Here is a 21,253-nt window from a genome sequence, read left to right on the forward strand (position 1 = left end):
GTCCAGGGATCAGCTGGCCCCAGGGCAGGGTCTAGCCTGTGTTTGCAGGCTTGGTTCCCCAGGCTGCAAGACTGTAGTTTTCTTCCTTCTGATGTCTGCCCACTGGTGGGTATAGGCAGGTCCTGGGCCTCTGGTGGGCAGGGCCATGTCTAGGGGTGTGTCTTGAGGCAGCTATGGGCTCAGAAAGTCTTTATGCAGCCTGTCTGATGATGGGTGGGGCTGTGTTCCCACCTGGTTACTGTTTGGCTGGAGGTGTCCGAGCACTGGAGCCACAGGTCTTGGTGCTAATGACCTGAGCAAGGTGTCAGCCTCCAGAAGGGTTCATGCAGTTGAATACTCCCCCATGTTTGTCACCAGTGTTTATTTCCCATAGTGAGCCACAGCTGCCCCTCTGCCTCCCCAGGAGACCCTCTAAGACCAGCAGGTAGGTCTGGCTCAGGCTCCCATGAAGTTACTGCTTTTGCCCTTGGTCCCATTGCACGTGAGATTTTGTGTGCACCCTTTAAGCGTGCACGCTGGAGTGTGCACCTCAGTCCTGTGGAGCTCCTGCAATTAAGCCTCATTGGCCTTCAAAGCCAAACGCTCTGGGGGCTCCTTCCTGATGCTGGAACCCTGGGCTGAAGAGCCTGACATGGGGCTCAGAACTGTCACTCCTGTGAGAGAACCTCTGCAGTATAATTATTCTCCAGTTTGGGGGCCGCTCCCCAGAGGGTATGGGATGTGATTATATTGCGAGTCTGCCCCTCCTACCATCTTGTTGTGATTCCTTTTTCAGATGTAGAAGATTTTTTTTTTTTTGATAGGTTCCATTCTTTTTTTATCGATGGTTGTTTAGCAGTTAGTTGGGATTTTGGCTCGTGAGAGGAGGTGAGCTCAAGGTCCTTCTACTTTGCCGTATTGGCCTTGCCCCCCTTTGCCCATTTTTGAATCAGGTTAGTTGTTTTTTTTGTTGTTTAAGTTTTAGGAGTTCTCCATATATTCTGAATATTAATCCCTCATCCAGATATATGATTTTCAAATATTTTCTCCCATTCTGTGGGTTACCTTTTCTCTCTGTGCATGATGACTTTTAATGTACAAAAGTTTTAAACTTTTCTATTTTTTTCTTTGGTTACCTGTGCTTTGGTGTTAAAGCCAATAAATCATTGCCAAATCCAGTGTCCTAAAACTCTTGTCTTATGTTTTATCCTAAGAATTTTATTGTTTTAAGTTTTAAATTTAGGTTCATGATCCATTTTGAGTTAATTTTTGTATACACATAAGGATCTAACTTCATTTTTTTACATGTGGATATCCAGTTTTCCCTGCATCATTTGTTGAAAAGATTGTTCTTTCCCCATTGAATGGGCTTGATACTCTTGTCAAAAACCACTTAATCATGTACACAATGGTTTATTTCAGGGCTGTCTATTCTATTCCATTGATCTGTATGTCTGTCTTTAGGCTAATACCATACTGTTTTGATTACTGTGGCTTTGTAGTAACTTTTGAAATCAGGAGGTTTGAGTCTCCAATTTTACTCTTTTTTAAAATTGTTTTGTGTGTTCAGGGTCCTCTGATTTCATATGAATTTTAAGATGGATTTTTCTATTTCTGCAAAAAACATGATTGGAATTTTGATAGAAATTGTATTGAATCTGAAGATTGCTTTGAATATTAAGTCTTCCAATTCATGAACATGGTCTGTGTTTCTGTTGTCATGTCTCCTTTAATTTCCTTCAGCAGTGTTTTGTAGTTTTCATTGTGCAAACCTTGATCACCTCCTTGGTTAGTTAATTCCTAAATATTTTATTCTTTTTGATGCTACTGTAAATGGAATTGTTTTGTAATTTCCTTTTTAGGTTGTTTGTTAGTATATACAAATGCAACTGATTTTTGTGTGTTGGTTTTGTATCCTGCTAACTTTGCTGAATTCATTTGTTCTATCAGGGTTTTCTATGTATGTTGAACCATCTTTGCATCCCAGATATAAATCCCACTTGGTCATACGTATAATCCTTTTAGTATGCTGCTGAATTCTGTTTGCTGTTATTTTGTTGAGAATTTCTGCATCAATGTACATAAGGGATAATAGTCTGTAGCTTTCTTGTAGTGTCTCTGGCTTTGGTATCAGAGTAATGCTGGTGTCATAAAATAAGTTAGGAAGTGTTTCCTTTTGTTCAGTTTTTTAGAAAAGTTTGAGAAAGAGTGGTGTTAGTCATCTTTTAAATGTTCAGTAGAATTCAGCAGTGAAGCCACCAGGTTCAGAGTTTTCCTTTGTTGGGAAATTTTTGATTTCTGATTCATTCTCCTTACTATTTGTAGGTCTTCCAGACTTTCTATTTTCATGATTTAGTCTTGGTAGTTATTGTGTTTCTATGAATTTTTCCATTTCATCTAGGTAGTCTAATTTGTTAGTGTACAATTGTTCTAGTACTCTCTTATCATCCTTTTTATTTCTGTAGAATTGGTAACAATGTCCCCACTTTCATTTCTGATTTTAGTGTTTGAGTCCTATTTTTTTCTTAATCCATCAAGCTAAAGTTTTGTCAGTTTTGTTGATCTTTTCGAAGAACCAACTTTTGGTTTTGACTTTCTCTGTTGTTCCTCTATTTTATTTATCTCTGCTCTAATCTTTATTATTTCCTTCCTTCTGCTAGCTTTGGGTTTAGTTTGCTCTTTTTCTAGTTCTCTAGGTTGCAAAGTTAGGTTGTTGATTTGAGATCTTTCTAAGTTTTTTAATGTAAGTGTTTATAGCTGTAAATTTCCCCTTAGCATCATTTTTTCTGTGTCCCATTAGTTTTGGTATATTGTGTCTCTGTTTTCATTTGTCTCAGACTATTTTCTGACTTCCCTTGTGTTTCTTCTTTGATCTATTGGTTGTTTAAAAGTGTATTAATTTCCACAATTTTGTGAATTTTCCAGTTTTCCTTTTGTTACTTATTTCTAATTTCATCCTGTTCTGGTCAGAGAAGATACTTTGTATAATAATCTACCTTTTAAACAAACTTATTGAGACTTAATTTATGGCCTAACACATGGTCCCTTGTATACTCGAGAAGAATGTGTATTCTATTGTTGTGTGAAATGTTCTGTATTGTCTGTTAGATGTAGTTGGTTTATTGTGTTGTTTAAATCCTGTTTTCCTTACTTCTGTCTGGTTGTTCTATTATTGTGAGTGAGGTATTGAAACCTCCAGGTATTACTGTGGAACTGTCTATTTCTCCCTTTAATTCTGTCAGATCTTGCTTCATATATTTTGATGGTCTGCCATTAGGTGTGTAAATGTTTATAATTATTACATCTTTTCGCTGTATTGAATGCACCATTGTTTCTTAAGAATACCTTCTGTGTTCTGATGATTTTTTTCATGGTTTTAAAAGTTTGGGGGTTTTGTTTTTTCCTATGTAGGTGTTTAATCCATGTGCAGTTTATATTTGTGCATTCTAGGATCTCATTTTTCATATGGTGAGCCAGTGGTCACAACACTAATAATTGAAGCCCCTGCCTTCCTGATTAATGGTTATCAGTCAGTCATAACCTCTACCAGATTTCTACACACGCAGGGATGTGTTTCTGGGTGCTATTCTGTTCTGCTGCTCTTCTGTCTCTTTCTGTGTTAATACAGCTTTTTAATTGCCATAGCTTTTTAACATGCCTTGGTATCTGATAGGGTGAATCCCTTTCCTTACTGTTTCTGTTCAGAAAGAAAAAGTCTACTTACATCTTCACTCTTCTAATACTAATTTAGAATTAGTACATCAAGTTCCTCAGAAAAATTTTGCTGGGATGTTGACTGGAAATGGGGTTTATAGATTACTTTGGGAAAAACTGATACCTGAAAAATATTGTCTTTTTAGCTATGAATAAATTTTATCTCTTCATTTATTCAGATCTCCCTTTTATATCCTTCAAGTTTGATTAATATATCTATGAAGGTCATGCATTTTTATTAGGTTTATTCCTTGGTACTTTCTAGTTTTTGTTTTGATAGTAAAATGAATCTATTTTGTATTTGCATAACTCTTTTTTTTTTTTTGCATAACTCTTAACATAACTATGTTGAGACTTCTATGTTGATCTTGTGTCCAGCAACTTTGTGTAACTCTTAGTTCTCTTGGATTTGCAGCATAAATAATCATATTGTTGGCTCTAATGGCAATTTTGTGTCTCTGTTATTAATCTTACTGTGTCTCATGTGTATCTTATCTAACTGCGAGCATGTCAGGACATTGTGGGATAGCAGGAAGAGAGCAGCATCCCCCGCTCCATCCTGACCTTCATTCGTTCAGTGAATATGTGCTGAGTAGGTACCCACCATATGCTAGGCACAGTTTTAGCTTCTGGAGATGTAGCAGAGCAATACAAAGTCCCTGCCCTTGTGGAGCTTACATTCTCGTGGGGAGAGACAGAAAATAACCAACTAAACATATAATATGCAAGACGGTTAGACATGCAACAGAGAATACAAAGCACAGCAAGAGCAGGATGGCAAGTGCTGCATGGCTGGGGGCAGTGTTGCTGTCCCGCACAGTGTGGACAGGGAAGGCCTCCCTGGTAAGGTGACCTTGAGCAGAAACTGAAAGGAAGGGAGAGAGAAGAGGTGCTAGCAAACCAGAGATCAGAGAACTCCAGTGGTGGGCAAGTGCCTGACACGTTCCGGGCCTGGGGGAGGCAGCCAGCGAGCAGCAGGGAGATGGGCCTCAGAGGTATTACTAAAGGCTTGGCTTTTACTCCCAGAAGGGAACTCCTTGGAGAGTTTTGAATGCTGCAGTTTGTCTTGATTCCTGATCTTACACATGTTCTCTAAGGTATATACTGGAAAATGCTTGGGTCATAGGGTATGTATGTGTTCAGATTTATAAGAAATGCCAAATTGTTCTCCAAAGTGATTATACCAGTTTATTCCCTCAGTACTGTGTGAAAGTACCCATTGCTCTACATCTTTGCTTACACTTAGTATGTAAGAGGTTTTTCCCCTCCCCCAATCTACAGATAAGAAATAGTAGTTATAACATTTCATTGGTTATGAGTGACATTGAGCATCTTTTCACTTATTAGCCATTTATGTTTATGTCCTCTGTGAAATGCCTGTTCATTTTTTTTGCTCATTTTTCTATTAAATTGTCTGTCTTCTTATTGCCTCAAGGTGATCTTTACATATCTAGATTCTGGAACCTTTGTCATTATATGTAGTGTAACTACCTTCTCCCAGTTTGCAGCTTGACTTTTCATTTTCTTTATAGTATCTTTTGAATGAATGGATATTTTAAATTTTAATGTAAACTTACCAGTCTTTTCCTTTATGGTTTATGTTTTTTTGGTTTGGTTGGTTTATGGTTTATGTATTTTAAGAAATCCATCCTTCTCCCAATGTCAGAAAGACACTTTACTTGTAACAGTTTTCAAGTTGTTTACTTGTAACGGTTTTCAAGTTGTGTTACACGTTTAAGTCCTTGATGCCTTCAAATTCATTTGTCCGCATGAAGTGAGGTAAGGCTCTGCTAGTTTTTTCTTACTGGATAATAACGTATTAAAATGTTCGTCCTTATCCTGTTGATATGCAGTACAGCCCTGACAAACATCAGGTTTCATATTTGAGTCGATACATTTCTGAGCTTTCTAGTCTGTTCTTGAGTCTATCCCAAATCCAGCTTTCTTCATTGTTAGAACTATACAATGAATCTTGATAATTGGAAAGACAAGTTCCCCCAACCTTATTCTTCTTTAAGTATGTCTTGGCTAATACTGTTTCTTTGCTTTCCCACATAAATTTCATACTCAGCTTTTCAAGTTCCATGTTCAAGTTTTGATTAGAATTATATTGAAATTTGACACAATATGGTAAAATGACTATAACTCAATAAAAAAAGTTAAAAATAAAAAAGAATTATATTAAAGCTATAGACCAGTTTGGTGGGAAATTGACCTGTTATTGAGTCTTTTCTATCCAAGAACATGATTATGTCTCTCCATTTATCTAGCTCTTCTTTAGTGTCTTTCATTTAAATTTTATATTCTCCACATAAAAGTTTTATATATTTTTAAAACATTTGTTAGATTAGTATTTTAATTTTGGAGGGATGTGAGTGGTATTTTTTGTTACTGTATTTTCTGTTTATTGTTTATGAAATGCACGTGACCTTTATACTGATCTTATATCTGGAAGTCTTGCTATATTCTTACTTTATTGGTAAATAAGGAATTGCTTTTAACATTGTACCATTGAGTATGATGAGTTTATTACAGGCCTGTTGATACTTTTATTCTGGTTAAGAAAACTTGAATTTAATGGAATTTTTTACTATATCTATTTAGATAATCATGTGGTTTCTCTTTTTTAATCTGTAATGTGGTAAATTCTATTAACAGATTTTTCTCCTTCCTTGCCTTCTTTTTGGATTAATCAAATATTTATTTCTACTTTTCTCATATTAGCTTATTATTCTTTTAGCAATTACTCTAAAGATTACAACCTGCATCCTTAACTTTGTGAAGATTAAATTAGTACCTTTACCACTTCACAGATGACACAAGGGCCTTAGGTTACTTTTATCCCCCTCCTGACACGTGAGCTATTGCTGGGAAGTATTTCAGTTCTGTGTCTGTGCTCTAACTGCCACAAGACACTGTTTCGTACAGTCCGCGTTCACCCTCACCCGGGTGCTCTTTCTGTTACTCTTCACTCTGTTTCTGTGCTTCTAGTTAGGATCACTTTCCTTGCGAAGAACTCGCTTAAGTACTTATTTTAATGCAGCATTTGTCTTAAAATGTATTTTTCCCTCTTTTTTTGAATAGTATTTTTGTCAACTATAGAATTCTAGGTTGGTATTGATCTTCTTTCAACACTTTTTAAATGTCTTTGATCATGTTCTGGTGCCAGCCTTTGTATCGAAAAGTCAAATGTCAGTCTTCCTGCTGCTCCTTTAAGAATAATTTATTTTCTCCCTCTGCCTGCTTTTAAGATTTTCCCCTTTGTTTGAGTTTTACCCGTTTTACTGTGATGCCTAGGTATGGTTTTCTTTGTATTTTCCCAGCTTGATGCTCACAGGGTTTCTTGACTCTTTGGCTTTAACAGCTTTCATCAGTTTCAGAAAAGTTTTGGCCATTATTTCCTCAAATTTCTTCTCCATTTAATTTTTTCTCTCCTTGAGGATTCCGATTCCACATGTTTTAGACTGCCATGTCATACGTTTCTGCATTCTATTCTGTATTTTCCTTTCTTTTCTTCCTCCTCTAGACCTCCGTCTGGTTATTTTCTACTGGATTATTTTATAGCTCAGCTGTAACTAATCTATTAAACTTACCTACTGCAGTCTTAATTTCACTTACTGTATCTTTTTAATTCTAGAATTTCCATTTGATTCTTTCTGATAAGATTCTGGTTCTTTGCTGAAATTCCTCGTCATGTCATATATTTTCTTGGACTTGTTCACAGTCATTTTAAAGCTCTTGTCCAATAACTCTCATACCTGTATCCCTGTAGGTCTTTTACTCTTTTCAGGTTTTTCTCTTTTGGTGGGCAGTCATTTGGGCCTGTCTCCTGGTGTGCTTGGTAATTTTTATTCAATGCCAGAAACTATATGAGACCTACAGAGATAACTTAAGGCCCAGGACAATTTTCTATTCTTCAAGAAAGGATTTACTTTTGCTTCTTGCGAACAATCAGAGTAGGGCCAGACCAACTTAATCCAATATGGGATTGAACTAATTCAGAGCTGGGTTTTGTGACAGGCTGTAGTATTTACCAAGTCTTTCCTCCTTGGCAGACACTGAGCTCCAGTTTTGTCCCTCCTGCATCTTAAGATTGCTGGAAGCTCTGCTCGGCTTGATGCGCTCTCCCCCAAGTCCTGTCTGCCTTGGTAGCTCTGGATTCCAGTTTTGGTCTCCCTGTCCCCATAAAACTGCCGCAGGCTCTGCTCAGCTTCTCAGCCTCTTAACCAGGGCTTTCTGCCTGGCTGCTTAGCCACGCAGCCTTGGGGTAACGCCTGAGTATAGTTTCCCTTCTCACTGAAATCTTAGCCTTTCAAACTGATTGCCTTGGTCGTTTTTTAATGCCTTAAAAGAGATTTTGTTGTTGTTGTTTTGGGTATTTTATTTAGTTTTTTTAACTTTTCTGGGTGGAAGGGTTCAGTTTGTCTGATAGGAACTGATTTTTCAAAGCCAGACTCAGAAGTCATTAGAGTTTTCTAGTGTTGAATCAGTCTTGTATTACCAGAATAAACCCAGCTAGACTGTGATATATTTTAGTACATCGTTGGACTTTTGTTTATACCCGATTTAATAATTTTGCCTTTGTTCATGGGAAATTGGCTGATAATTCTTTCTCATCCTTGTCCTGGCTTAGTATTAGGGCGATCTAGCTTCCTAAAATGAGTTTGGGGTGGGGTTCTTCTATTCATATTCTAAGTCATCTCTTTGAATAAATTTCTTCCATTCTCTCTGTCCTTTTAGAACTCTGATAGATATATATTGTCTCCCTCTCCCTCCCATGTCTCTCAGTCATTTTCTTTTAAATAGTCTCTTTTTAATACATCTAATTGCTTCTTTCATTTCTTAAAAAAATAAGGTACCTAAGTGCAGTCTTACGGTTAGGAATTCTCAGGAGAGACTTTGCCCTTTGTTTCCATTCTACTTTAGACCAAGCCAGGCACATATACCCAACTTCCTACTGGGTGGGGAGGGGGTGGTCATTTTATTCCCAGCAGTTTAGCTATTCATTTAAGCTGTCTTGTTAATCAAGCAGCTGAAGGGTTTTGCCCCAGCAGCTGTTTCACACCTATTCTGCTTGTCCTTACCGGTTTTCAGCAGGGTTTACTCTTTGTGCTGCTTCCAGCGTGGCCCTTGTTTCTGTGACAGCCTGATTTTTTTTCTTGCACAAGTTCCAGAGCTCATGTTTTCTCTCCTTCCATTGTCTTGCACCTCTTTTCAGAGCACCTCTATCTCTGCTTTGAACTTCTGTTTAAATATTTGGCTAAATGTCACACTTTTCATCTATTCTCTGGCAGCAACTTTCTGGTAAATGTTCACCTGCCATTTGCTGCTCCTGTAATATTCGTTTAGCTCCTGTGTTGGTTCCTTTTTAATACCTAGTTTCTTAGGGGGTGAAATTCTCCCTTGATGAGCTGTTGTAAGTAGGCCATTGTGGGAGCGGAGCCAGGACTGTGACCCAGGCTGGCAGGAACTCCTCAGGCACAGTGATGGTCACAGGGCGCATTCGTCCTTCGGCCTTGTCTTCTCGGACAACTACAGGGCTGCTCACCACGCAAAGTATGTCTTCATCCCCCCATCCCCACCCACCATGGTGCTAAGCCAGGTTCAGGGACGCTCTGCTGAGAGCCACACCCTCTTTTTATTTCAAGTAAGAGATTATTGGTTTCTTTCAAGGTATGCTTCTTTTGAAAACTCAAAACTGCCACCTTTATCTGAGCCCTTCAACCCCAAGAATAATCCTTGTGTGGCTATCACTGCACATGGCAGCCTCCCTCAGGCACTGTGCTCTAGACTTCTGCCAAGAGACAGTTGCACTTCGATTTCTTGTTCACTGTTTTGCGTTTCAGTGATTAGGAGCAGGGTGGGCGGGGGGAATAGTATCATTTGTCTCCCTCCACTTTAAAACTGGAACTCACACTAAAGATTTCAGCCTTACATTCCTCGGCTAAACACTTCACTCTCCTGTTGGAGTCTATTAGCTTTCATTTAAGACATTTATATTTATGTTCATGATGAAAGTGGCCTGTTCTTGGCATGTCCTGTCTTCTCTCGGGACTCCTGAAATTAGTTGTGTAATTACTTTCTGAAAGAATTTAAATATATAAGACAGGGATGATCTGTTCCTTAAAGGTTTTGTAAAAATCTCACCTGCAAAACACATAGGCCTGGTTCTTTTTTCTAGGAAAGATTTTTTAACTTCTGCTTCAGTTTTTTAAAAGTTATTGTTCTAATCAGATATTTCTTCTTGAGTCTATCTATGAGAGTAATTTATTGCCATAAAATGTCCTTAGCAACTAGGGGATGAGGTTCACTTTATGTGTGTGGTTTGCATTTTTTTACAATGAGAGTGGATTCATGTGTAAATAAAATGAAGACCAAGTGCCATCACCAGGTAGCAGCTGGCATCCTCAGGTGGGGAGGTGAAAGCCATGACCCTGATCCTACCTTCCACCCCAGCAAACCTTGTGCTCTGCTCAGTGTTTTTCTGCTTTCTCTTTCTCAGTCTTAGGAAAAGTCCTCAGTGCTGTGGGCAGTGCCCAGCTACTGATGTCGCAGAAATTCCAGCAATTCCGAGGCCTCTGTGAGCAAAACTTGGTGAGTGTGGTTCTTCTTCTTCCACAGCAGGGCTGTTAGCCTCTAAGCCTCTGTGACCTCCTAACATGGAGAAGGTGCTGCTTCCTCGTTGGAAAGATGACAGTGGCACATGTCAGTGCCCAGCATGAGAAAAGGGCCAGGAATGGTCCTTTCAGATCTCTAATACCTTCTGAAATAGAAAAGTGACCTCTGTAAAAGCGGCCACATGAAAGTTAAAAATCAGTCAGCAATGATTTGTTTATATACAACATACTCTGTACGTAAGGTAAGAACTAAAGAAATGCCACCAATATTAGGCTTGGTGGGTTTCCCCTCTCCTTTACCCTTACCTGTTAGGCAGGCAGCTCTTCCTGTGGAAGCCTCTGTCCATCTGACCAGGGGTGGTGTACTCCTCAGGGTGGAAGACAGTGGCGAGTGTTCATCACCAGGACCTTTTGGGGGTGTGGGGGTTGGCTGGGGTAGTCATGATGAGGAACGTGCTGTCAGAGAACAGAATGATGGGAGGGAAACCCCACGAATTCTGTAATCATAGGCACCTGGGAGTGATCCTGGCTTCTCCCTGCCTCCTAGTGTGACCGTGGCCAGGAACTTCTGCCTCCTCCCTGTAAAATGAGAACAGTTGCCTGCCTGGCATACGTTAAGGACATGAGGGCCTTTCTCACTGTAGCCCTGCAGTGGTGGTGAAGGCCTCAGTCCCCGTGTGTGCAGGACCCGCTCTCATGGTGGGACTGCGTCTTTCTCCCTGAGAGCTCCATCGTCAGGGCCATCAGTGATCAGGAACTGGCTTCATTCACTCAGATACTGACCTGACCTTGGGAACAGGAGAGCAGGACTAGGCCTCAAGAGCCCCTCGACCAGGGTGGGCAGGGCTAGGAGACCACACTTGGGATGGGGTACAGGACAGGCCTCTGCCCTGCTTGCCCCACTGATCCCCCTCTGTCCCACAGAACCCCGACGCCAACCCACGTCCAACAGCCCAGGACCTGGCAGGGTTCTGGGACCTGCTTCAGCTGTCCATTGAGGACATCAGCATGAAGTTTGATGAACTCTACCACCTCAAGGCCAACAGCTGGCAGCTGGTGGAGACCCCCGAGAAGAGGAAGGTGAGCATGGAGCAGTGCGGAGGGGAAGTCCAGGGACAAATTCCTGGTCGGCAATAACGCTGCCCACATCGGTCAGTGCTGCTTGGCTCCCTTCTCCGTGTGTCGTCTTTGAGCTGGGGGCTCACGTCCATCAGTGCGCGGGGTCCATGCTCGGCGCTCGTCCAGCATGCCGTTCGCTCTGTGTAGTTGAGGCTGCCCAACCGAAGCATGCCTCCCTGCCCTGCATGTTCAGAAAATGGGGTTCCTGAGAGACACATGCCCACAGCCTGGAGCACTAGGGTAGACATAGCTGTTGGAACTTCGGAGGCAGAAAAATGTCCCTCCTCCTAGGCCCACGCTGCCAGGAGGACAGGGGTCTGGACCCAGTTCTCCCTCCTGGGCCAGCCTCTTCCCTGAGGCTTCCAGCTGTAAAACAGTGGTGCCCAATGACCCCTTTGGTTATTGATTACTGGACTATGATCCTTGTTGAGTTCTGATCCCCTAGAAAAGCATGTGAAATGTGACCTGGGAGTCAAAAGTCCTGAAGTTAAATCCCATCTCTGGCTATGGGGTTCCTGTGTGAGTTTCAGACTCTGAATGGTTCAAGGCAGGGGTGGGAATAGGTGATCTGTCTTACTTCCCTACTAGAATATTCTAGGATTCCAAGCTTGCTTTTTGCTCCTGTGCCGTGTGCTCTTCCCGCCGTCATCGCTGCTTGTGGCTTCCTGGTTCCAGATGTGTGTTGCTTGTGCCTGATGCGGGGAAGCTGGGGTGGAGACTCCAGCTGCCAGCATACGGTGGGTGGTAGCGCCACACAGAAGGTGGCACCTTTATTTTATTTTTCTTCCTCCTCACTGTCTCACTAAAGGAAGAGAAGAAACCACCCCCTCCGGTCCCAAAGAAGCCAGCTAAATCCAAGCCGGCAGTGAGCCGCGACAAGGCTTCTGACGCTGGGGACAAGCAGCGTCAGGAGGCCCGCAAGAGACTCCTGGCTGCCAAGCGGGCAGCTTCCGTGAGGCAGAACTCGGCCACGGAGAGCGCAGACAGCATCGAGATTTATGTCCCTGAGGCCCAGACCCGGCTCTGAGACCGGGAAGCAGGAAGAAATTTTCAGTCATTTCAAAACAAAACAAAACACAAACTAAATGCGAATGGAACAAAATTTTCTCAACCTTTAGTATGGTTATTCTGTCTAGAGACCCTGAGCCAACTTTCCAATTGATGCATAAAAGGGCTCACGATTTGGCTTTTTTGGGTCCCTTCCAGCTTTAGGTTATGAAGACTTCACACAAAAAAATCAAAAACACAAAACTATAGAACTTTTTTTCTTCTTGCTGGCCGTGGTGGACTAGATAGATGGACTTCTTTGGGCAGCTCCCCGGCCCAGCCTCCAGACTACGGTCTTTTTACTTGTTCTATCTAATGAGAACTTAAACTAGCTTGTTTACAAGATGATGACAGCCCAAGGGCAGCCTTGGGCACCTGCCATGTCCTTCCTTCTTTTCCTGCTACCCCAGCTCTGACCCTGGAGTTTTCATTCTTACGTTTTTCTCTTTTCCCTTCAAAGCTCACACAGGGGTCACCATCCTGATTATCGGCTTTCTGGCTCTCAGCCCTTTTCGTGGTTGAGCCCAGAGGACAGAGAGATGGACACGCATCCCCTCCTCCTCCCCCACCAAGTGCTCACACACAGTCACACACGCGCGCACGCAGATGTAGGTTCCTCTCAGCAGAAGCAGCCCTCCCACTGTGCTCCGCCAGCCCTGGGCAGCGTCAGGCGGGTGACTCGCCTGTGAGAAGATGAGGAGGGTTGAAGTCTTTGCGGGGGAGGAGGGGAATGAGATAAAAACCATAGTTACCACACTCCAGACTCCCGCCTTTTTCTTCTTTCCAGAATCCTCTTCCTTCAGCAAAATGTATGACTCGGAGTGACTAGCTGGGGCCACTCAAGAGCGGGACCCCATTTTCCAGGGGTTGTCTGTCCCTGGCCGAGCCTGTGTACAGTACCCGAGGGGCGGGCGGCTGTGTCTGTATGTATGTGTACATATGCACATAGACCTTAGAGTGTATATTTAACAAACGCCCATCTGCTCACCCATGCCCACCAGCGCCACCGCTGGCTCTCGGGGCACCTGGCAGGAGGCAGGTGTGTGAATAGCATATATTTTTACATGTACTATATCTAGGTGTGTGTACCAGTGTGTGTAAAAATATATACCTTGTGTGTAAGCAGCCCCCCTTTTTTTCTGGCCTCCCACCTACCCCCCATCCGGTCATGGGCCCATCTCTCCAGTCTCTGAGTTTTCTGTTCTTTTTTTTTTTTTTTTTTTACCCCAGTCATCCTTCTCTCTCCCCTGCCCCAAACCCCCACTCCCAGGGTGTCATGAGCCCTGAGCTGCAATGGCCCAGGCCTGCAGGGTGAGGTGGGGGGCAGGAAGAGGGTGAGGCCCGGCCCGCAGTGAGCTCAGTGCACGAGGGCTGCTCTCTCCTGTGTCCGCGACTACGGCATTGGAGACGTCCTCACATCCAGCACCTGCCACAGGGGCCCCAGGTGACCTGAGGGCCTGCTCTAGGGCCCATTCCAGCTTGGCCGCCGTCTGTGACCTTGGGCAAGTCACTTGACCTCTGTGTGCCTCAACTTCCTCCTCTGTAAAATGGGGACAGTCCCCGCCCCTCCCTACCTCACAGGCATGTTGTGAGAATAAATGAGGTAACGTGTACCAAGGGCTCATGGTGTTATTGCAGCGAGACGGGCCAGGCTGGGATGAGGCGGGTGGAATGGATGCCCCAGGAGACCTAGCCATACCCCCTCCCCCATGGCAGCCCTTTGGAGACAGGTTGACTGGAATGCAAACTCTAATTCCAGCTCTATCACACACCAGCCCTGTGACCCTGGGCAAGAAAACTATGCTCTCAGTCCCCTCATCTGGAAGATGAGTGTGCAACATCTGCTTGCCTGGCTTCCTTGGAGTGAGAAATGTTTAATCAACAGTTGCCATATGGGAGCCAGGATGGGCTGCCTTCGCTGATGATGTGCCCTCTCCATAGACCCCGACTCTGCCTGCACCTCTCCCAGGATAGGGCACTCGCTGCCCCCAGCAGCTGCCCCTCCCCGATGGTTCTATGCACTGGATGCACTTCCTGAGCACCTACCGTGCCAGGCCCAGTGCCCACAGGTCACTCACAGAGCTCACACCCCAGTGGGGGAGACACAGAACATGTCATAGGTGAGTTCCTGTCTACAGCAGGTGGTGGAAAAGAAGAGACAGCACAGTGAGGATGTGGGAACCCGACAGCACTGCCCAACTGGCCTGCGCAGGAGCATCTGGTCAAGCTGGGGAGGCCAGTGGGTGTTAACCAGCTTTGAGGGATGGGGAAGGCAGGCAGGGGAGAGCCTGGGGAAGTATGTTCTAGACAGAAGGAACAGTAGGTACCAGTGTCTGGTGGTAAGAACATGCCTTTTAGAAAGTTCCTGAGCCCGGCTGAGCTGTAGACACCTGGTCTCCCTTGGCCCAACCCAGCTGAGATGCTGGTGACGGCAGGCCCAGGGGAGCCTCCTTCCCAGGAACTTCGTTCAGGCTGCCCTGCCCTCCCTGATGAGGCCACTCATCTGCCCCTCCAAACCCTGTGGGCCAGACCCCCTGTGCTAGGAGCAGCATGCCCTCATCTCTGGATCCTGGTAGTGGTGGCTGAGTGTCCAGTGACCATGGGTGGCTCTGATCAACTCCTAGGGTTGGTGCCTTCCTGGACCTACCTCTGCCCTAAGACAGGGCTGAGTGACTCAAAGGTAAGTGAACAGGTTTCAGGTTGCCTGGGCACTGAGCCAGGTACTCAGAGGTGTCAGTGAACATAGGGTGGCCAGGCTGGACTTGAAGGCCGCTGTCCAGCTAGCAGCCCAGCTCTACCCCTGACATGCCTCGGGGGACTGGGTGGATCCTAACCCCTCCAGAGCCTGAGCACCCCTGCTGCAGCAGGGGCGGGGCCGTGAGAGTTAGCTCAGGGTCTTGGAGGGCTCCTATACCCCATGTCAGAACACGAGGAAGAGGGATGTGTCTGAGGTGCAGAATCTGGGCCCCCACTCCCAGCCCTACTGGTGCAGCAGCAGAGAGGACCCCCTCCCCGAGTTAAAAGAAGAGTTTAATGTCCTTTACCCAGAATCGCCAGCTGTCAAGACCTTGCCATATTTGCATTGTCCCTTTCAGCAAAGGACACAGACGTTCCTCCCAAGCCATTTAAAAGTAAGTTGCATACACCATGCTGCTTCAACCCGAACACTTCATGCAATGCCTAAGAATAAGGACATTCCTGCGTGACCACGATACCACTGTTACCCTCCTATTTAACAAACGAGCAGCCCTCAAGCACCTTTCTTACTCAGGAGGGCACTGCCCAGACATCAGCACCCACTAGGGCACGGCCATACTCAGAGGGCCCAGCAGTGTCCTCCACGGCTTTTCCTTTGTATCCATCCTGAACCATCACTCACTGCTTTCAGTTATCATGTTTCTTTAGTCTCATTGAATCAAAAACAGTTTCCCTACTTTTTTTGTTTTTTTCTTAACACTGGCATTTTTTTAAGTGTCCAAGCATCTTAGAGAATGTTACATAATTTGGATTTATATCTTCTCATGACTTAGATGATGCCCCATCTCCTGTACTCTGTTCTGTCAGGGAGGCATTTGTCACTTCAGGGAAAGGCCAACAGCAGCTTCCCAGAGAAGCTGGGAGTGAGTCCTTGGTTTCTATGTTTCCAAAGCACAATCCTTGAGGGAACAGAGAAGGCCAGAGACAGGACAGGACACACCCTCCTGAATACTGCAGGGTGCTGGGGAAGAGGAAGAGAGCGGAGCAAAGACTGGACGCCATCCCTGGGTCCCTGGAAGCCACCCAGGGGAGGCAGGTCAAAGAGCAGAGAGGCCCAGGTTCCCCTTCAGAACCCCTGCTGCCCCCAGGGTTTGTGGGTCCCCAAGCCTTGCAGAGTCCCCACCCCATAGCTGAGAACAGAGAAAGAAGGCTTGGCCGCAGCCAGGAGCAGCACTGGACTTGGGCCTTATGGCCAGGACAGCAAAGTCACTGCCACCAGTGGTCTGAGAGCCGGAGACCAAGACCATGTGGACGCCAGCATGAGCAAGTGCTGCAGAGGACCCCCAGACCGCCTGCGATGAAGCGGGGTTTATAAGAGAAATCTAAAATGAAGTTGTATCTCCTGGCTGATCTGAAAAATCAATGTGGTCCACACAGCCCTTCCTTATGGCAGCCAGAGTGACTCCTCAAAAGTCCCCTCTGCTCAGGGCTCTTCATAGCCTTCCCAGTACCAGCAGGAGAAAATCTGGCCTCTTCACCTTGGCCCTCGAGGCCCCTGCCCATGTTTCTAGGTGAACTTCCCACAGGAGCCCATCCCCTGCTCCCTGCCTTCCAGCCTCACCTCAGGCCTTGCGAGGGAGCCATGGCTCCCCCACCAATGCGTCTACTCCTTCCTCAGCTCTCAGGCCAGCTGGCATTTCTGCAGGGAAGCCCTCCCAAAGCACCTCAGCCAGGCCAAGCTGGTGCGAACCCCCTGCCCTACCCTCAGAGCATGAGAGTCACTCCACTTGTCTTTGTTGCTGCCACTGATGCAATGATACTTAGATCTGTGAGATTACATGTGAATATCTGTCTCCACCAGGAGACAATGGGCTCCCTAGGGGCAGAAATAAAGTTTTTTTCACCAGTCTCAGTGCCTGGCACAGAGGAGAGACTCAAGAACTATTCCCTAAATGAATGCCCTTGTTGGAGGTAAGGCAGGATGTAACTTCACAGAGAAGGTAATATTTGAGCTGGGCTTTGAAGGATGAGCAGGAGTTCTCCAATCTGTGGCAGGGAAGAGCACGGCAAACACAGGCAGAAGTGGAGACCATTGCTGCTCAGGGAGCAGGCTGGTGCTAGCCAGGCCTTGAATGCCAGATTAAGTAGAGAGCTTTTATCAGCTTTGAACAGAGCAAGGGCATTTCTTTTCACAGAACCCAGCTTCCCATAAGACAGGAGCCCCCCAGTCCCAGCCTCCATGGAGCCATGGTACCCTGATGACCCAGTCAACACCAGGGTTTATCTCCAAAACATGTCATTAGACCCCAGGCCTGGTGAAGCCCAGGTGACCAACAGGGGACATGGGCCCTTGAAGACCCTCAACTGCTAATGGCTTTAACCTTCTATACCTTGACAACTCCTACATCTCAATCTACAACCTGTACCTTTCCTTGAACTTTACACTTCCCAGTCACCATCTCCACTTAGATGTCTAACAGGTAATCTCCAAATTAACATGTCCACCATCTAGTAAAAGTAAAAGGATGCGAGAAAGGTTAGAAAAATCACCATTTGACAACCACCATAGGAACAACTGAATCATCAGTGCGTGTTGAAAGTCATGGGTAAAAGTTTGATGAACAGAATATTTAGTCTCAAAAGAGCACCCCACAAATTACATATTAATGAACATATTAATTACAAAAGGGAAAAATAGTAATTTTCTGATGAATGAATTTGCCAGACATTAGATGGCCAAAGTTATTATTACCAGTTATGGGAAAAATTTAAATCATACATCTCCTAATAAGATGCACTGAGAAGGGCACAGCATCACTTCCATGATACTCCTGCCAAAAATCCATAAGCTGAAGCTAATCTTGAGGGAGCACCAAGTAACTGGCCTAGACTCTCCAAAAATGTCAGTGCATGAAAGACATAAAAAAGCTAAGGAAAAGTTCCAGATTAAGAACATGTGAATAGAAGCAGAAAAAACCTTTGATAAAACCAAACACCTTTTCATGATAAAACACTCAACAAATTAGGGTAAAAGAGCTGATAATGGATATCCAAAATAAAAAAATCCATCGTTAACAACATATTTAATGGTGAAAGATTGAAAGCTTTCCCCCCAAGATCAGAAACAAGACAAAGAGGTCCGTTCTTGCCATTTCTATTCAACATTGTACTGGAGGTTCCAGCCAGGGCATTTAGGCAAGAATGAATTTAGACTGAATAAATGAATGGATGGCATCCAAGTTGGAAAGAAAGAAGTTAAATTATCTCTATCTGCAGATAACATGATCTTTCATATAGAAAATCCTAAAGTATCCACAAAAAAAAACTATTAAGAGTTAAAAAATGAGTTCAGCAATGTTCCTGGAAACAAGATCAAAATACAAAAATCAATTGTATTTCTACTGTTATCTAATAAAAAATAAATATTTGGTCTTTGTCTTTGATTCCTGGCAAATAGCTCCTAAAATCCTTAGAATCTCTGGTGTGATGAGTGTCTTTTGTACGCTAATGAGAGGACTAGCAACTGGGGTCCCTTGATAGCTTCAGGATAAGGGCTGGTTGCCAGAAAGACCAAGGTATATTTAGAGGGTTGGAACTTTCAGCCTCACTCCCCAGCCTCCAGAGAGGGAAGAGGGGCAGGATTTAAGTCAATCATCAATGGCCAAAGATTTAATGATGCTTCTGTAATGAAACCTCCATTTAAAAAAACTCTAAACAACAGAGTTTGGAGGACTTCTAGGCTGGTGAACACTCCAAGGTGCTGGGAAGATGGCACCCCTGGAGAGGGCATGGAAGCTCTCGCCACCCAGTGCCCCAACCTGGCCCTGTGCATCTCTTCCACTTGGCTCTTCCTGAGCTGTATAATTTATAATAATGTGATAATAGTAACTAAACTGTTTTCCTGAGGTCTGGGAGAAGTTCTAGGAAATTATTTATCCTGGTGGGGAGGGAGGGATTTGTAGCAACCCCGAATCTACAGTCAAGTAGGACAAAAGTGTGGGTAACCTGGTGACCCAATACTTGCACCTGGTGCCTGATGTGAGGGCAATCTTGTGGGATTGAGCCCCGAAACCTGTGGAGTCTGACGCTAACTCCAGGTAGTAAGGGTCAGAATTAAACTGAATTGTAGGCCAGTTGGTGTCCAGAGAGTTGGAGAGTTAGTTGGTGTGAAGGAAAAACCTATATATTTTGCGTCAGAAGTGTTGTGAGTAAAGACAGTTCAACTACCAACAAACACTCTGAAAATGAATTTAGGAAAATAATTCTATTTATAATAGAATCAAAAAGAATAAAATATTTAGGAATACATTTAACAAAAAAAGTAGAAGACTTGTACACTGAAAATTACAAAACATAATTAAATTTTAAAAGATCTAAGTAAAAGGAAAGGCATTTCATGTTCATGGATCAGAAAACTTAATGTTAAAATGGCAATACTCCCCAAAATTAATCTTCAGATTCAACACAATCTCTGTCAAAATCCCAGCTGCCTTTTCTGCAGAAATTGACAAGCTGATCTCAATTCATATGAAAATGCAAGAGAGTAAACAATCAAACCACCTAGAAAAAAGAACAAAGCTGGATGACACACTTACTGATTACAAAACTAAAGCAATCAAGATTGTGTGACACTGACTTAAGGGTAGACGTATATGTCTATGAAGTAGAATTGAGAGTCTAGAAATAACCCACACATTTATGGACAACTGGTTTTCAACAAGGATGTCAAGAAAATTCAGTGGGGAAAGAACAGTCTTAACAAATGGTGCTGGGATGACATGTAAAGGAAGGAAGTTGGACCCTTACCTCACACCAGATACAATATTAACTTATAGTGATTTGAGACTTAAATTTCAGAGCTAAAACTATAAAATTCTTAGAATAAAACATAGGTGTAAATCTTCACGACCTTGGAATAGGCAATGGTTTCTTGGATATGACAACAAAAAGCACGAGAAACCAAAGGAAAAAAAAAATTTCATCAAAGTTCAAAACATTTATACTTCTTGCAACAAGCAAAATTAAAAGATAATTCACAGAATGGGAGAGAATATTTGAAAATCATGTATCTGGTAAGAGTGTAGTAGCTAGAATATATAAAGCACCTTTGCAACCCAACAACAAAAAAAGAAAGAAATTTTAAAATGGGGTAAATGTCTGAATAATTATTTCTCCAAAGAAGATACACAAATGTCCATGGGGGCAGAGGCATAGCTCAGTGGTAGAGCGTGTGCTTAGCATGCCCAAGGTCCTGGGTTCAATCCCCAGTGCCTTCATTAAAAAAAACAAACAAAAAAAAAACCCTAATTTCCTCTACTCCAAAAACAAACAAACAAAAAAACAAGAAGATATACAAATGTCCAATAAGCATGAAAAGATGTTCAACATAACTAGTCATTAGAAACGCTAATCAAAGCCACAATGAGATACCACTTCACACCCAGAAGGATGACTAGAAGGCTAGTGTTGGTGAGGCTGTGGAGAAACTGGAACCCTCACACATTTTTGGTGGCAATGCAAAATGATGCAGTACTGAGGAATAGAGTTTAGAAGTCCCTCAAAAATTTAAACATTTAAGATACCAAATGACCCAACAATTCTACTCTTAGATATCCATCGAAAAAGTGAAAATATACATCCACACAAAAACTTACACCCCAGTGTTCATAGCAGTATTATTCATAATAGCTAAAAACTGTAAACAACCCAAATATCAATCAACTGATGAATGCGTAAACAAAATGTGGGGTATCAACAGAATACTATTCAGCAATAAAAAGAGTGAAGTACTGATACATGGTATAACATGCATGAACCTGGAAAACATTAGGCTAACTGAAAGAAGCCAGTCACCAAAGGCCACATAATATGATTCCATCTACATTAAATTTCCAAAGTAAACAAACCCAGAGACCGAAGGCAAACTGGCGTTTGCCAAGGCATGAGGGGGCAGGGGAGATGGGGAATGACTGCTGATGAATATGGAGTTTCTTTGAGGGTGATGAAATGTTCTGAAATTACAGTGGCGATGGTTGTATAACTTTGTAAATGTTATAAAGCTACCTAATTATATACTTGAA

At 43.4% G+C, this 21,253-nt stretch overlaps 1 protein-coding gene and 1 long non-coding RNA gene across 5 annotated transcripts in view; one reads left to right on the plus strand and one right to left on the minus strand.

The window, feature by feature from the left end:
• The window catches only part of DLGAP4 (DLG associated protein 4), a 176,027-nt gene extending 161,938 nt beyond the window's left edge, over positions 1-14,089 (plus strand). For 3 of the 4 annotated variants that reach the window (XM_074347243.1, XM_074347244.1, XM_074347246.1), the window contains 3 exons: positions 10,196-10,287; positions 11,235-11,390; positions 12,238-14,089. In XM_074347243.1, the coding sequence (XP_074203344.1) occupies positions 10,196-10,287; positions 11,235-11,390; positions 12,238-12,456 (467 nt within the window). In that variant the 3' untranslated portion in view covers positions 12,457-14,089. Of the gene's footprint in view, positions 1-10,195; positions 10,288-11,234; positions 11,462-12,237 lie in introns of all 4 variants that reach the window. The other variant, XM_074347245.1, reaches the window with a different exon arrangement.
• Positions 10,637-21,253, minus strand: part of LOC141574046 (uncharacterized) — a 40,477-nt gene continuing 29,860 nt past the window's right edge. Inside the window, exon 3 of the long non-coding RNA XR_012500615.1 lies at positions 10,637-10,766. This is a non-coding gene — a long non-coding RNA (uncharacterized LOC141574046). The remainder of the gene's footprint in view (positions 10,767-21,253) is intronic.

This window comes from Camelus bactrianus, chromosome 19 (assembly GCF_048773025.1).
Source record: "Camelus bactrianus isolate YW-2024 breed Bactrian camel chromosome 19, ASM4877302v1, whole genome shotgun sequence".
Lineage (NCBI taxonomy): Eukaryota > Metazoa > Chordata > Mammalia > Artiodactyla > Camelidae > Camelus > Camelus bactrianus.